At 35.0% G+C, this 18,021-nt stretch overlaps 2 protein-coding genes across 2 annotated transcripts; one reads left to right on the top strand and one right to left on the bottom strand.

Annotated features, from left to right (window-relative positions):
- The first annotated feature begins 13,122 nt into the window (after positions 1-13,122).
- LOC131643079 (APO protein 4, mitochondrial-like) lies at positions 13,123-17,652 on the top strand. Its single transcript, XM_058913224.1, has 3 exons — positions 13,123-13,275; positions 13,394-13,668; positions 14,267-17,652. Exons 2-3 carry the CDS (start codon positions 13,403-13,405, stop codon positions 15,012-15,014), a joined length of 1,014 nt encoding a protein of 337 aa, XP_058769207.1. The 5' UTR covers positions 13,123-13,275; positions 13,394-13,402; the 3' UTR covers positions 15,015-17,652.
- LOC131643080 (uncharacterized) lies at positions 16,591-17,345 on the bottom strand. The gene has a single exon (XM_058913225.1). The coding sequence runs from the start codon at positions 17,343-17,345 to the stop codon at positions 16,593-16,595; it is 753 nt and encodes a 250-aa protein (XP_058769208.1). The 3' UTR covers positions 16,591-16,592.
- Positions 17,653-18,021: the final 369 nt, after the last annotated feature.

Raw genomic sequence — 18,021 nt, 5'->3', positions numbered from 1 at the left:
AGGATTTCCCACACCCTGTGAATGCGGACATAGTCAAAAAGTACTTTGCTTAAAAAAAAAAAAAAATACAGCTCGCTAAGTTGAAAACCTGAAAGGGCAACTTAGGCAAAAATGAGCGTCTCGGTGGATTGAAAACCCGAAAGGGCGATCCAGGCAAAAATTAGAGACAAAACAAATACAATCCCGGTAGGCTGAAAACCTGAAAGGGCAGCCTAGGCAAAAATTAGGGAATAAAGCATACAACTATGTCCCGCTCAGCTGCCTACTCACCGACAAGGTTCAACACCTCAAAGACACCGATCAGTCCAATCACTTTCTTCCAACAAGTGAGGGATGAGATGCTCGAAGACAGATTGGCAATAGCAGAATTGAAACTTGACTGGATCGTTCTCACATAGCTATTTCTTTTCATAAATACTTTTCAAAACTTTCTGACAATTTCCTACTTCTAGGATTGTTGTCTCCCTATACTAATCCGCCTATCACGGCACCTTTTCAAAAATCAATGCAGCTTATAACTAACATTTTCATTTTTTCTGTTTTGAATACGCGAGCATCCCAATGATATTTTGAATGAACATATGCATTTGAATATGATTGATGTTTACCAGGAAAAACAGGAATAGCATTCCGGACATGTCCCAATTATTTGGACATTATCCTAAACCAGCATCAGAAGGAAGTTTCCCCAATGGAGACACATTCCTCAACAAATCCCTCAAAAAGATTTTTCTTTCGAAAGAAGTCTTATTCCCCAGCAGGGTTGTTCCAGATTACTGTCTTCAGAAGGTGTGATCTCCGCACCCAAACTTGGTCAGATAGTGCATCGGAGGATTATGCATCTTCCTCATTCCCACTCCAAAGGGCGTCACAGTCCGAACTCTCAAAACTACTGTTCATCCCCGAGCAGTAATCAAAGATCCTTCAATAGAACATCCTGGTTCTCAAAGAATTTCCCCAACCCAGGGTACTCAAGCGAGACAGAAGATCATCAACAACCACGATGCCTTCACTTCCAAATGGCTAGCAGGGATTTATTTTCCCAATCACAATGCCTTCATTTCTTGACGACTAAGCTGGGATTTATTTTCCCAATCAGGAGCTTGACACGCTCTAAGCTGCATAAACCATGCATCACATTCACACTCATATTCACATTCACAATCATGCATCATACGCATATTCATACACAACATAACTTGCATATTTCTCCTCTAGCTCGAGGATCTCATATCATACATGCATCATAGACATCGCATATTATTAACTTGATTTTTCAGGTAGACAGATGTCTTCAGCAAAGATGTTCTCACTCACATGCAGTGTTCATCCTGAATCTTATTCAGACAAGCAGTCCTTTCAGATACAATCAAACCAAAGATTCACTCTGAAGAACTCTCATTCTCAACACATTTATCATCTAACATTGCTAGTCTAAGGCGATACCTCAGACGGTTCCAGAACGATCTAGCATTTCAGATCTAAGGCGATACCTCCGACGGTTCCAGAACGATCTAGCATTTCAGATCTAAGGCGAAACCTCAGACGGTTCCAGAACGATCTAACATTGCAGATCTAAAGTGATACCTCAAACGGTTCCACAATGGTCAACTTTCAAATCCTTCATCAAGATATAATCAACAGATTCATTCTGATGAACAAACCATCAACACATTGTCCAGGTGGCATCCGAAAGCCCATCTCAGGTAATGTTTCAATCTGCCAACAACATTTCACAGACAACATTCAAATGCAACTTCCAACATCTCTGCTGATCAAGGTAAGTGCAAATTTTCAGGGCATCTATTTATTCAATCATCTTCTACCCTCAGATTTCAGACAATCTCTTCAGGTTTAAGAAGATTGAATAGGGGCAACTGTTATACCCCAAAATTTGCCCACTTCTTTTTTCAGGAAAGTTTCAATATGAAAATTAAGAGTCTCATATAAACATGGATTTTTTCAAAATATCCTGACATATGAAGAACTTGGTTTTCAGAATTTTTCTTACACAGTAACTTGGCTTACAGTGGAATTTATTCTTACGCAAACGCCAAATACTGTTCCTTACTTCACAAATACTATTTATTTATTTTACAGATAAATAGTACTAACACAATTCATGCAGAGTTAAATCTTTTTGCAGGCGCAAAAGCAGGAAACTCACACTGTACTGGTAACAATTGTTTTTTGTTTTCCCACTAACTTTTGTACTATATTCCATTATTTTCAAAATCTTTTCAAATCTCTTCTTTCAAATTCAAATCTCAACTTTATTCTCCATCTCTCTTTTTCCAACAATATCATACACTTTCTTTCAAATCTCACTTCCACTCAATTTCCATTTGTACGGAATCATATCATTCCCCAACGTCTCTATCATCTTTTCCATTCTATAAATACCTCTCATTCTTCCCACAAATCTCACATCAAATTCTAAATCATCTTTCAAATTCCTACCTCATAATCCATCATTTCTTCTTCCCTAGCAAAAATGGCAAAATGGATAGAAACACTGCTTCTTACAGTCGTCACCATTGCTACGGTGATCACAACTTTCTTCTGCCTGCACAGTCCTGAGGAGTGTGGACCTGCAATGGTTATGCTCCCAATCATCTACATGCTATTGTTCATAGCATGGGTCATCAATCGTCATTCTTAAAATTTGCCGTATTTCTTATTTCTTAAACGTACCGTTTATTCGTCGTACTTTTCAATATAGTATGTAATATTTATACTGTCAGTATTAAATGTTGTACTAGTTGTCATAATATTGCTTAATTACTAAGATAATATTTTGTGTGTTTTCTGCCAGTCAAATATTTCTATTTCTGTGCAGTAAATAATTTTCAGGTTATTATCGGTAATTTTGCCCGCATACCGTAAATATCAGTTATTTATTATGTTTCTGTTTCTAACAAGTCATGTAAATAAATTTTCATGCTTCACACAAAACAAAAACAAAAATAACAACAAAAAAAAAAAGAAAATTAACTTTGACTGTTGATTTTTCACTTTAACTGCTGCTTCAGTACACGAACAGTCAGTTGATAGACAAACTGCAGACAGTACAATTCTCAGTGATTTGTACAATCAATCAAATCAATCATTCACAATACAAATTTCCAAGATTTTTGTGTTAGAAGTCTTCTGAATATCACGCGATTAGCAGAAACTCAACACTGCACAAAAATCAGGTACGCTTAACTGCCTCCTATACAAACAGTCCCTAATCAGGGTTTTTTCTTGTTTTAACAGGAGCAACAAGTTTTGAGAGCTCAAATGGATTTCAAATACATCCATACATCTCAAAGTACCATCATTCAAATTTTCAAGCTTCAATTCACTCAGACGCACCGTCAGCAGCTCAAACAGTCAACAGACGACCCGTTTGACCAAAAAAGTCAACTGACAGTCAAAAATGAAATTTTTTGTCAAAATCCATATTTTGTCAAAGGATTCAACATTTGATCATTGGATGATCACAATTCATCAAGGAAAGATCAAAAATCAACAAAACCCTAAGATTCAAAATTAGGGTTTTTGCCTGAAAAGTCAACTCAACTTTGACTGATCATAACTCTCTCATCCTTCATCCAAAAAATGTCAACCAAAGCTCATTTTGAAGGAAATTCAATTATCTTTCAAATGCAATTGATCCCATGGTCATAGCATTCACCATTTGAAAAATATGGCCAAAGACATTACAGGTCATTTTCAAAGTCAACAAAAAGACACTTTTTTCAAATGGACACACAAGGAGAACCAAAAATCATTTTGATATGAGACCAAAGACATTGGTTAGAGGACTCTTTGAGGTTTCCAAAAAGTGCAAGATCTCCTTCATATGACAAAAATTGAAGGATTTACACCTTGTTGAAGTTGGCTAAATTTTGGGAAAATGCATGAAATCAACATTGCTCAAAAATGTTTTTTTTCCAAAAGATGCCAAGTTTTTGTGGTCCAAACATCTTTTCCATGTTACTATGGGCCTCCCACGACCAAGACAAAGCCCACATCTATATTATCCATTTTTGACATGATTTTATCTTATTTTAAGATTAAAATCAAAGGAAAATTGCATGGATAATTGGTGACTTGGTCTCCAAGTATGACTCACCTCCAAAATCTTCAATTTTCTGCAGAAGATTGATGCCCAAGGCAAGAGCATTGAATGGAGTCAAGGCTTGGTCAAAAATTCAAAGTTTTTTAATATTAAAGAACCAAACTTTCAACAAAGGCAACTATAGCTTCTTGCTTCACTTCCAAGCAGCCTTTGGGCTATAAAAGGAGTAGCATACTTCAGCAACAAGGGAGACACGAAGAGATAGCAAGAGAATAGCCACAAACCTCTCAAAATTCTCAAAAAATCTCCATACTTTGTAATTTTCAAAATCAATTTTCCAATCAATATTAATACAAACCAAGCATTCTAATCATCTTCTCAAAGATAATAGAGTAAGATTGAACTTTAAACACAGGCCCATGAGAGTCGTATAAAGCATATAATACTCTTCATGTACATATGAATTTTATTTTCGTTTTTGTATATGCAACTGATTTCAATGCTAACCAACCATCCTATCATGCTCATAAGGTCCTATGCAAATGATCTGGGCCTTAACATGCCAACTCCCACGTGAGGATAGCCATATGCCATTAACATAAGCTTATGAGTGTTCATACTTTAACATCTTCGAACCTATAGCTATGAGCATCAAACCACGAAACTAATGACATATTTGGATTCAGGGCATCATGTTTAGTGGATCTGGGTTGTTTTCATATGTTGCTAACGTGTGTTCTTGCAGGTTTGGGAAGCTACCGAAAATAACGTTTTTGTATCGTGAAATAGAGGGGGTTAAAAACCCCCGCTATCTGTCTGAAAAAGTGCATGGGACGGAGGTTGAAGACGACCACGCGTCCGAGCGTGGTTCGTCAGTCAACAGTCAGCTCTCTCTCCCTCTGTTTCCATTGGTCCACGCAGGCGAAGGTGGGGACCAGTCTGACTTTGGTCTCCCACTAATCCCATGATCTACTTTAACCATGTGCATCATGTGACCCCAGATCTGAACCCTTGGATCACTTCAATCTTCAATCCAACGCCTCACACACGCAGCTCCATGCTATGGCCCCTCAATCAAACCACACAGGATTAGTATCCTTTTATTTCTATTATTTATTTTCTATTTTATTTTAATTTCTTTGTTAAATTAATTAAAAATAGTTAAAAAATCCAAAAAAATCCACAAAAAATATTTTAAACTTCTAAAAATATATATTATTTTCTGAAATAAAAATATTTTATTTTTCTTCAAAATTTCAATATATTTCATTATTAATTAGTATGTATTTGTATATTTGCTTATTAATTATTTTAATTAGTCAAAAAATCATAAAAAAAATTGTTCTTTGTGTTAAATATTGTTTATATATCATAAACTAATTTTGTACATATTTAAGATAATTTTCTCTTTAAGTTTTAATTATTTGTGTAATTATTTGCATAATTATGTTTTGATTAACTTAAAATATCCAAAAACAAATTTCAAAAATTCCAAAAAAAATTAGTTTTGTTCTAAAATCAATTAACAAACATTTTGTACATATTTTTAAACTTATTTGCTAGGTTTAATCATATTTCCGTCTTTTCTTTATTTTAAATTAATTAATAATGCATTAATTATATTTAAAATAAATCACAAAAATACAAAAATATGCCTTTTATTTCTTGCAATTTAAAATTCCTAGATAAATGTATAGGATGTCAAATTCATGTAAATAGGCTAGTTTACATTTCCCGCACAATCGATGTAATAGCGTAGATTTACTTTCTGCACTTTACATTTCCGCATTTTAATTTCCAGCACCCATATAAACTGCGTGTATGTCAAAGATAAAACTGAACCGTCAGATCACTAACTTCAAAGATAAATATCTGAATTCAATCACAATCACATTTGCACCTCCTAGGGTAACCCCTTTTCACTCTTTTCAAAATCAAAGTTACATTTCTACTGTTTCGAGTACAAAATCGAACCTTTTGTTTATATCCGACGAATGGATAGATTTTTAAAGGGAACAAGGATAAAGACCTCCTAACTCAGGGTAGACCTCCTAGTTTGCTTGCTCAAAATCAAAACAAACAAAATTCTCATACACTGTTGTTTTTTAAAACGAATTTTCCAAAAGACAATATTTTGTATACATCCAAACACGGATCATTACAAAATTAACGATCTTTTCAAAACATCTTTCGAAAGATAAACAAGCATTTGTATATATCCGCACAAGGATCATTACAAATTCTATTTGCAAAGGTATTTCAAAAACACAGGTAAAGCATTCCGAATCAATTGAAAAGTGAAGCAAATGAGCTAAGCAAACTAAAGAGCCCATGGATAACCATGGATACAAAGGGTGCTAACACCTTCCCTTTGTATAACCTACCCCCTTACCCAGAATCTCTCAAAGGTCTTTTTTCTGTTTCTTTTATAAACCTTTCCTTCATTGGATAAAATAAAAGGTCGGTGGCGACTCTGTAAACTTTTTCAAAAGTGACGCGAAAGCGTCCGATCGACAAAAAAGAGTCAGTTCACGTATCCCACCCACGGAGGGGTATGGCCCGAAAGGACGGTCCACAAGGGGTTTTGACTCTTTTGGGGAAATTATCTCCTAGGAGAATGAATCTTTATTTATTAATTGACTTTGGAAGCTAACCCTTTCCAGGGATTTTTATTAAAAAAAATGAAAGAATGTGTGGAAGCTAACCCTTTCCAGGGATTTTGTTGAATTGGAGGTTGATTTTAATTGACTTTGGAGGCTAACCCTTTCCAGGGATTGGCAGAAAGATTAACTAGTGGAGACTTCTTGTTTAAAGCCCAAGATGAAGGCTGACTCATGCTGGGGATAAGCAAATATGGATCTTAGACTCTGCTAAAGAAGATTGATGAAGATAAGGGTGACAGAGACTGTCCATGTCTCTCATTCCAAAAGGTGTACTCAATGTGGAATTGAGACAAACTTAGCTTGTTTAAAGTCTGGTTTAAATTGGAAGAAACTCACCAGGGTAGGCTAAAAGGTGACTAAAGACCTGTTCCTATGTTTATAAGAAACCTGATGGGTCCTTGTATACAAGCTCAAGAGGAAGCTGGAAATGCTTTTAAGAAGCCTGTGGGTCCTTGTACAAAGCCCAAGAGGAGGCTAATCGAGGGTCCTTGTTATAGCACAAGAGAAAGCTATGTAGTTTTGAACTTATTTTGGCTCTAAGCAAATGGGTAAGAGGTTTCACCGGGAATAATTCCTCTTTGGGTGGATGTGTCCTATTATTTTGGATTCTAAGGTTTTTGCCAAGATGTTTCACCGGGAATAATTCATCTTGGGGGTTTAAACTACAGATCTCTAATTAGGAAAGAGCCTTCACCGGGAAGACATTCTCAATCCTAGGTCATATTCCTATAATATATATATAGTTTAACTGTCCTAGGGTTTACACTCAAACGTAGTTCTAAACTAATATATATGCACAGTTTATATTTGACAGTAATTTAAATAAAGACTGTAAATTGAAAGCTTGTAAAGCCTAACCTGGATGGAGTGGAGGCCTTTGAAGAAGTATGTACAGAGCCTCAACAGTAATTGGTGGATAACAGTTGAATATATATGATAAACAGTTAATGGTTTTTGAAAACAGAAGAAGTGAAGATGGACAAAGGTCACATAGGTATCTGAAGAGTTTCACCGGGAATAATGCCCTTCAAATACCAAAAGAATGTTTTGAAAACAGAAAGAAGATTTTGTAAATACAGTTTTTGAAAACAAGCTAAGAAGAGAAGGTGTTTGGGACTTACACTCTATTAGAGGCCCAGTACTTTACAGTACTGGTGTAAAAGCAATTTGAAAATGATTTGGAATGATACAAGGTTTTGTTGTTTGAAAACCCTAATCATTTGATTTATTCGGAGATTGAAAACAGTTTTAAAAATTGACAAAAGTCAACTTAATTAAGGTAAAAATAAAGATTTTTAACTAATTAAGACCTAAACAATTAGGGTTTTATCATAAACTTATTTACAAAATGATTAGGTTAAAACAAAGTGAATATATACATTTAAAGTATTTAAGAAAACACTTAAAACATACTATTTTAAACCTAATTAATACACATGAAATAAATAATATTTTTATGATTTTTTTGATTATTCACAAAATAGATATATTAAATGACAAGTGTGTGAAAAATGAAGTGAAAATGATTTAATTTGATAGGTGAATTATTCATGTGAAGTTGTGAAGAAAATAAAAGAAATTATGTGTTAAAAAATAGTTTTTGGCCCTTGGAGGATTTGAACCCACGCCCTTGAAGTCACCAGCCCAAAACAACATCACTGAGCCAACGCGCGCTTGGTGTCAAAGGAATGACTCCAATGCAATACATATGTTATTCAAGTGCATAGAACAAAAAAGAAAATAAAATCAAAAGGTCTGGGGCGAGGGGGATTCGAACCCCAGACATTGGGCACGCGCAACACACAAACACTCTTTACCACTGGGCTATCACGTTTTAGTCGTTTATGAAACAACTTCCATTCAACATAAAATAAACTTTGGCCCCAGATTTAAATTTTTGCGCGCCATGGCCATAGTCATCTTCTTCCTCGAGCTCAAGGATTTTCAAAATCCTAACTCTCTGGTTTCTCAACTAAATGACATGATGTAAACATCAATCTTGTTCTAAATTTCCTCACGAATCCAGATATGTAACTAACATTTATTTATATGAACTATAGCTACCTAATTTCTCAGAAAACTCTAAGAACACATGAACCCTAAATTTGAAATTAAATGACAAACAAGATGAATAAATGAAAGATGATAGAGGGTTTTCAATCCTCTGATGATGCTAAACAAGATAGAATCGAACTTTAATTTAAAGAGTGCTTAAATTAAAGAGGTGAGGTTCAGAAACTTACCTCTGAAAATGGAGGTCGTGAGGATGATTGAGAGCACCTGGGCTTGAATGAATGATCTCAATAGCTTCCTTGAGACTCAATGATGCTAACTGAATGCTTATTGGAGCTTGAATCCTCCTGAATTGCTCTATGGAACTCCCTCGATTTGAGCTTCAAGTAGACATGGAGGTTGTTGAATTTGGAGTTACAGACGAGCTGCAGCCATCTGGTTAGCTTCACTATGACCTGAGGAGTGTGCCTGGATGATTGGCTTGGCTTGAAACCTTCTGAATTACTCTATGGACCTCCAACTGCAAATGCTCCAAAGTGAGAGCAACAATGGTGTTCCTCCACTTACAGAAGTGATCCAGGTGTTTGGATCACCTCAAATGAACTCCCTTGAGATGTTAGAATGCTTACTTTCCAAAGATAAGCTTTGGTTTGAAGAAAACGATTCTTCTTGCCAAAGAACTTTGAAAAACCATAAGCATGAGAAGAGAAAGAGAAAGCAAGGAATAAGGTTGCTTTGGTGTGTTTTCTGAATGAGAAAGAGGCCTCTATTTATAGGCAATTGGTTCAGAGCAATTGATCATAGTAAGCTTGCTTAATGTAGTGAGTTTGGTTCCTTAGCCATGAAGGAATTCAAAGAATATTCCAAGTGCAATGATGAGCTCTTTGATACCACTCCCTAGCCATCGGTTTTGCTTGATCTTAGGGGACCAAATGGCTGCAGAAATGAGCTCCAATTGGTTGGGAGAAGATTCCTTTGATGAATCACCAATTTGTCATAAATTCAAAAATGCAATCATTACATAATCACATGCCTTTGTTTTTGGGAATCTTCTCTAATCCTTATGCAATGATGGAAATTGATGTATGGTATGGTTTCAGATGCATTAGAGGTTGTGTAGCATCACTTAGTGAAGCAAAATGCACAAAATTGCAAAGTTTCAAATTGTACATGACCTATAATTTTACTTCATGAGGCCAACTTTGAACAAGCATAACTCCTAGCTCAAATTGAATTTGGAGAAGGTTGAACACAATTTGGAAAGCCCTAAACATCTACTTCAAATCATTAGTTTGGAGTTTTTTCAGAATCCTTTGGCAAATTTGTGAAAAATGAGGCCAAAGTTGGAAGAAAACTAGGTTAAAACACTTAGAAAAATTTCTGTGTTTATGACCTAAAACTCCAAAATTTCCAAAACTCTTAAATGATTGATCTTTTGAAAAAAGTTCCTTTGTAAGATGTTGTTTTATTTTGCAAGATCTACAACTTTCATGTTGGAAGTTTTTTGAGTTGTGTAGGTGAAATTTTGAGTTCTCACCATGCCTTAAAAAACCCTAATTCCCGACTTTTTGCTCCTTGATGAATTTCTTTGAATTTCTTTGGTCAAATGACTTCATTATCCATATATTGATGATATTGATCCTTGAAAGTCATGGTTTGACCAAAAATCTCAAAAGTCAATGGTGATCCCATACAGTTGACTTTTTCCAGAGAAGGTGAGATTTTGGACTTTTGTGTAGAATCAAGATCTTCTCCTCAAATGAATGATGTAAATGGATTATATTGAGGTAGTAGAGATTCTTGAATCATGTCTTGAGTTTTGGATCCATGCCCTGATTAAAAGTCAACTATCTTGGTGAATTAGGTCAAAAACCCTAATTGTCGACCAGAGGACAATGATGACTGTAGACTTTGAATTGAGGTGTAATGTCCAGTGGATCTTGTCACATGAGTTATTTGAAGATGATTGATGTCTTTGAATGATTCCCTGGGGCTTTTTAGGGTTTCCCAAAGGTGGTCCCTGATTTTAGTCCTTGATAGGGCTCCAAACTCTAGTCTGTTGATCTGAGTAATTTTGTACTTAGATGACCGGGTGTCTAATCAATCATAGGTGAAATAATGAAGCTCTTGAGTCTTATGATTGTATTAGAGACTAATCTTCCTATTGATTGATCCTTTGCCTGAGTTTTCTTGTCTTTGAACACCCTCGATTGAATGTCAGACTGCCCTGGGTACTTACTTTGACTTGATAAAAACCCTGAAGATATGTCATCTCAGGGGGGTCAAAAATTAGGGTATGACAGTACCCAATAGCAGAAAATCATATTTTGACAGCACTTCCTCTTATCCAATTCAATCCAATTCGCACCAGAACAATAATAACATCAAAACAGGTCCAAATTCAGTATTCTACCACAATTCTATCATGGTTTGGGGTTATCTAACATCAAGCAATAACCTATAATCATCCAATTTCATCAATTCTTCCAATTTATCCTAAAGGCTACAAAACCTCAAAATCTCTAACACATTCCAATTTTCCTTAATTTTATGAAAAATAGAATAACTTAGTAAAATGCTTAATAATTAACACCTCATCTTTTACTAACTGTCACACCGGCTCAATTGTTCTATTTTTCATAATTTCTCCAATAATTCACCAAAATTCTAATTAATTCCAAATAAATAATTTAATTCCAAGTAATTTAAATAATTGAAATTATGAGGTGTTGCAAATTTCACCTATAATTCACTATAGTGATAGGAGTTAATTTAAATATTTAAAGGTTTTTTCACTATGGCCTTAGGAGTAAACTCCCTTGAGAACCGATAATCAGTAAGAATAAAATAAGTTGTTATGAGATCAATTTAGGATTGTTAATAATTCAGGTTCAAACACCCATTCCTAGCATGCTTTGCCCATATTATTTTTTACTCTATTAAATTGCTATGCTATACTCTTATTTACTCTTTTGAAATAAAACACCAATCAAAACCCCCAATTACTTTTGTATAAATGAAGTAAAATGAGAACCATATATCATCTCATAGTTCTTGAGATCGATATTTTGGGATTTCCCATTATTACTATTTTAGAAAATTAGTACACTTGCTAATTTACCGATCAATACTACTATTGGTTGGAGTTTCTACCTTCTTGTTTACCATATTACATATAAGGGTTGAAGATGTGAATAACAATTTGATCATCTGATGCAATAGTGGCCCAAGTAAGCTTTACCGGGGCCCCACACTGGGCCCTAATTGTACTTGCTAAAAGTACAATGAGTGACAATCCCTAATTGTGTAGGGCTGTATGAGGGTTTAAGGGTTGTTGTAGTGTTAGAATAAACTCATACAGGGATGGTAAAAACTCTATGTATAAGTGATTACCGAGTAAATTGAATTTTCTCTTTTAACCTAGTAGTTATGGTGTTTATTGAGACAGCTTTAGTCTGGATCCTACGAGCGGGGAGTTGTTATTTCCCATACTCTTAAGGATAACACAATTGTTTCTATTTGAACGAGTTTCCATGCCGTTAGTGATTTATGTTACGTCAATCCCCACTTTTTGTGAGTAGGCAACATGTAATTTTATACAAGCCCATAAAACGAGTGGTTTGATCAAAAGACAAATAACACATATAATGGATGAACATTATGATAAATGAGAGCACATTATGTTAAATTGGCGTACGTTGTGAAAATCGGACGACTAGTTACCCCACTTTGGGAGTTACCCCACTTTGGGTGGGGTGTGCCATTCGTCTGCCCTTGGTGAATCTCGTGTTGCCTCTTGTGAATCCTTTACAAATATAACAACTACACAAATAAAGGAATCAATAAATAACAAGAGAATGTTTGTCCATGACATTAAAAAAAAACCAAAAATATTAACCCATCAACATGTCAGATACACCACATATTCAGTGAGCGAGTGAGTGAGTGAGTTAGATGATTAAAAATCTAAAATAACAATATTGAGATTGAAATCTCAAATTTTTAGAATAAAATTATTATTTTTTGGTTTATTGAAGTATTTGGTCTCCCATAAATAGATTTAATGAATAAAAAGAAAATGTGAATTCTTATCTACCAAACTTAAAAAGTTGATAAGGTTACATTCTTTGTAAAATGCTTTGAAAACAACAAATATTTATAATATTTTAATAAATAATTAAATGTGTTAAATTAGATGGAATCATGTGATTGGTTGAAGGTACACTATCCAACTTTTTGTGATAGATAGAGAAGTTGTCCCAAAAGAAAAAACTAATTTTACTTATAAAAGTGACATTATAAAATAAAATCTATCATATATTTACTATAAATCAAAATAATTTAATTTAATTAAAATAAAATAAAGAAAAACTCCAAAAACCTAAGAAACAATAATCAGATCGTGTTCATCTCCCCAGTTTTAATCACTGTGTCAATCCTCCCTCCAATTCATTTCTCAACTACAGACTACCATTATTGCAGACGCGCCGCGCCTCTTCACCGTACCCCAAGCACTGTTGTACATTTCACAAGGTCAATACTAATCAGTGATTAGTAATCACCTACCTTCACTTTTAACAATGCCATCTATCTGTTCGATGAAATGCCCCTATGACCTCATCTCAATTTTTTCTACTGTTTTTCATTGCAGGATCATTCAATGGCTTTCAGAAAGATGTTCTTGAACGATCTTCTTCTATACGAAAAATTGGGTGGCTATTGCTTTGGGAACTTCGGCAGATTCTATGCTACCAAAGTGGACTTGAGGAAACTTCGACCCATGATTCTCAAGAGAATTGAGAAACGTTCCAGACTTTACCCTGTTCGTTCCATGGTTCCTGTTGCCAATGAGGTTTTGCTTGCTAGGAATGTTCTCGTTCATGGTGTTTCAACTCTCCTCAATTCATTGCCTCTCATGGCTTGCAAGTGAGTTTTGATTCTTAATTACATCTATTTTTTGTTTCATCCAAAAAGTATTGTATTTCTGTTTTTATTAGTGACTTTTTGTTATAAATTTGAGTTAAATTTGAATTGACTTATTCGAGCTTACCTATTAATGTAACCACTTCTGAGACGACTTGGGATAGCTTATGAAAATGCCTTAGACTTAGCTGATTATATAAATGCTTATTAATTTGTTTATCCAAATAAAATCTTGGTGTTTGTTTTTTATACTTTACTGTAACTCTATATACGTGTTCTTAACTCGTAACTATGTACATGTGTTCTTCTTATGGTGTTATATTATAAATACTTATACTCGCAGGAATAAATTGATTAAGTTAGTAATTTCTATATAAATTGATTAAGTTATTTTTCTCGAGTACTTTTAAGCTTTTGATCTTTATCCATTTTTTAAGCTTATAACCATTTAATAACTGTCAATAAATATTTAAGCAACAGACTTTGAACCACTGTGGTCACTAAGCAACTTGTATTTTACTTCAACTTGTGGTCTTCTTGGTGTTGTTAGCTCAAATTGTTGATAGCTGTGTTATTTTCTACTTATGTTGTGCAATTACAGATTTTGTCCAGAGATATATATTGGTGAACAGGGACATTTAATTCCAACTTGCTGGGGTTACAAGCATCGTGCCAAGAACAGGGTTCATGAATGGGTCAAAGGTGGTTTGAATGATATACTTGTTCCTGTTGAGACATTTCACCTTAACAACATGTTCCAAAGTGTTATTAGGCATAACCAAAGGTTTGACTTTGATCGCATCCCTGCTGTTGTCGAACTATGCTGGCAAGCAGGGGCTGATCCTCACGATGAAAATCTTAATTCAAGTAGTTGGAACTTGGAGGCTACTAACGGCAATGTCGATGGTACCGAGCCTTTGTCACCGAATGATCTTGCTTTAATAGCAAAGAGCACTTTAGAAGCTTGGGAGACTCTCAGGTCTGGGATGGAGAAATTGTTGCTGGTATATCCAGTAAAAGTTTGTAAATATTGTTCAGAGGTTCATGTGGGGCCGTCTGGCCATGAAGCTAGGCTCTGTGGAGTGTTCAAGTATGAGAGTTGGAAAGGAGGTCATTTTTGGACGAAAGCTAATGTGGATAATTTAGTGCCCCCAAAGATTGTATGGAGACGAAGGCCTCATGATCCTCCTGTACTTGTGAATGAAGGAAGAGACTTCTATGGACGTGTTCCAGCTGTACTAGATTTGTGCACGAAAGCCGGTGCCATTGCGCCCGCAAAGTATAATATTATGATGAAAGTGCAAGGTTTGTCTGGTCCTGTCAATTATAAGATTTTACAGGGGCATTAGAGGTTCAAACAACAACTTAAACCATAATCAGACACACTATAATTTGGGGAAGAAATCTGAGATGATATTATTTTCATCTGCAATTTCCTGCATAATTTGAAATTGTCTGGATATCTGATTATGGATCTTTGTGCCTGATCATCTGTTGGTTAGAGAAAGAAATTTTGCTCCCGTCCATATCTCGTATCTCCCAAAATCAAAGTATTTCTGCAGAGCAAATTAGAATCCCTAAACTTATGTTTTGCGGGATTTAATGGACCCACTCTTCAGATTTGACAAGGGTAATTTAATGTTCTATCCAGTCAAACATTCCAGGTATTTTTCCTTTTACATTATTTGAGATCCTTGAGGAATCTTAAGTCCAATAATTGGTAGAAGTATCAACATGGGAGATATTACATTGTTGTAAATGTTTGTAAAAAATTCATTGCTGCTAATAAAAGGCGGTTTATTGCTGAGATTTCATTTTTCTTGAGATACCACACAAATAGAAAGACTAGTTTGTTGACTAAAGAATTTATTTTCTATTGATTATCAACTATTTAGTTTGCATATTTTAATCCTTTAAAGCATTACAAGCACTCTAGAGGGAAAAGTGTAGAATTACAAACGGTGATTGACAAATCAATGAAGAAAATTGTGATAAAATACACGTCTGATATATCACGTCAATTGTATGTTAGGTCTCGTAAGAGCCAGGCCCAGGTGCTTCTCTATTTGAGATGGTTTATGGAATAAAGCATTCTGCCTTTGTTTGTTACTTATCTAGGGGAGACTTTACTAAAGGAAAGGTATGACAGATATTTTATTGGATAGGGATGATATTCTTAAACAACTTGCTTATCATTGGCAGTGAATCTAAAGCCGAATGAGTCATTCTGCGAACTAACATATGAGAGATATGTCTAGCATTCGATAGTTAGGCAGGCCTAGGGGTATGTATTGAGTCATTCTGCGAACTAACATATGAGAGGCGTGTCTAGCATTCGATAGCTAGGCAGGCCTAGAGGGGTATGTATCTCTCGCTTTTCGCTAAGTATTTTTAGCAGTTATATACAATGACTAAGATAGAAGCAGGGGCCAGCAAGTTACAATTTTTTACAATCACTTTTATTCAATTGAATTGAAAATCTAAAAACATTTCCACAATCCCACAAAATTGTGAATCATCTAACCCATCAGTTCCAATAGGAATATTTGCATCTAATGAACAAGAACTGTTATCTGATATAGTTCTTTTCTGTTTTTTCTTTGGAGATTACTGAGGCTATTAAAGTTATTGAGTGATGTTAATACAAATGTGCGTCTACATTAATGGAATCATTACTATTTTCTTTTTATTCTATTTAATTTTGAAGAGTCATAAATTTGTATAAGTAGCAGGTATAACATATAGAGATAGTAAAATCTTAAAATTTCTAGACAAAAAATTCTTTTAAAATTTAAACATGTGTATGCTTATGAGTAAAACAATGAAGTTTAATGTATAATGTTCTTCAACTTCCCATTCTAAATGACAAACAATGCACAAAACAACCTAAGACAAATAAATTCATAATTATTATGATAGCTTCAATCTCAGGCACTGCGACTAACCGTCCCTTTGAACACGTAGAGATAGTCGCCATTTTCAACTCCATGCCACCTAAGACTACAACTATCACGCATGATCCTCTGCCTGTGTATAAACAGATAGTCATCAACTGGCAGAATTTTTCTGCATAGCAGCAGCTGCTTCAAGTCATTAATAGTGCTTATATCTCTCATCTCCATTGGAATGGTGGCTGCATTAAGCAAACTAGTGGAAGTTTGTACCACAAAGCTAACCTTCCTAGCTGCTGGTTCTTTGGACCGATGCGTCGTCCTGAGGAATACAATAATTTCAGAAAATTCACAAATACCATACTCATTTAGGTTTCGAAAATCATCATCTAGTTCCTTCCCTAAAAAGAAAAGTGACATTCTTTTGATGGGGGCACTATCAATGATGTGAATTTTTTCCTTCAAGCTATGGACGGTATCGGTCTGGTCCACTTCTATGTTAGTCCGTTTAGCTGGAAACTTTATTGTGATTTGCATCTTGCTATTATAGTTAATGGTATCTGATTCCCCTGGCTTGATGGTGAGATCAACTTTTGTGCCTTCAGTGACTATTGGATAGTCTTCCATGTCTAATCCATCAACTAGTTCCCATCCAGAAACTGTTAGGATTTGGTAAGCCACTGGAACACCATGGATTTGTTCTATTTTTCTTTTGATTTCAACAACTGTTTCTTGGGTTCCCACTTCAATGAAAAATTGATTAACTCTTGTGGCAATGACAATTTTCATGATGGAACTATTTTGAAGCCTGATGTTCTTGGATAGGAAAAAGGGTAACAAGAACTGAAAGTTTGAAAGCAGTTTTAAAATTTGTACAAACAACTTGTCCAATGTGTGAGTAACAAACTACAACGACTCAATCTTTTAGTTAGGCTCATGAGATTATGATAGCAAATGGGCATAACTTGATTTAAATCATGTTAAATATATGAGTATTTTCAAACCCAAAAAAAAGATATGAGTATTTGACACATGCCTTGTATATTTATTCTCAAGTGTGAGACTCAATATCACCCACAACACACCCCTTTCTCTGTGTGATTGTCTACATGCATTCTCGGATAAATGCAGACGATCTAACATGCCACCCCTAAAATTATACATGGCAACCCCCATATTTTTTTTAGAAATGTCTCTAATGAAACATAAACAATGTCCGGACAAAATTTCTGGTACAACCAAAATTTCCGGTACTCCCTGCTAAATTTACGGAATACCGTAAATTTCAAATTTACGTGATATCGGAAATTTTTGACATACTGAAATTTCCGGTAGTTTCATTTTTAGGGTTTTTCTTTTAAACGGTTTGGATTTTGCCGATACTTTTGAAGGGCTACGATTGCACCTACAAATTATGTGGCCTAGGATTCTCCGTCACGTGTACAAATAGGGGCATGTGGTGTTG

This window comes from Vicia villosa, unplaced genomic scaffold (genome assembly GCF_029867415.1).
Source record: "Vicia villosa cultivar HV-30 ecotype Madison, WI unplaced genomic scaffold, Vvil1.0 scaffold7, whole genome shotgun sequence".
Classification (NCBI taxonomy): domain Eukaryota; kingdom Viridiplantae; phylum Streptophyta; class Magnoliopsida; order Fabales; family Fabaceae; genus Vicia; species Vicia villosa.
Note: the sequence above shows the minus strand (reverse complement) of the source record. Positions and strands in the feature narration are given on the sequence as shown.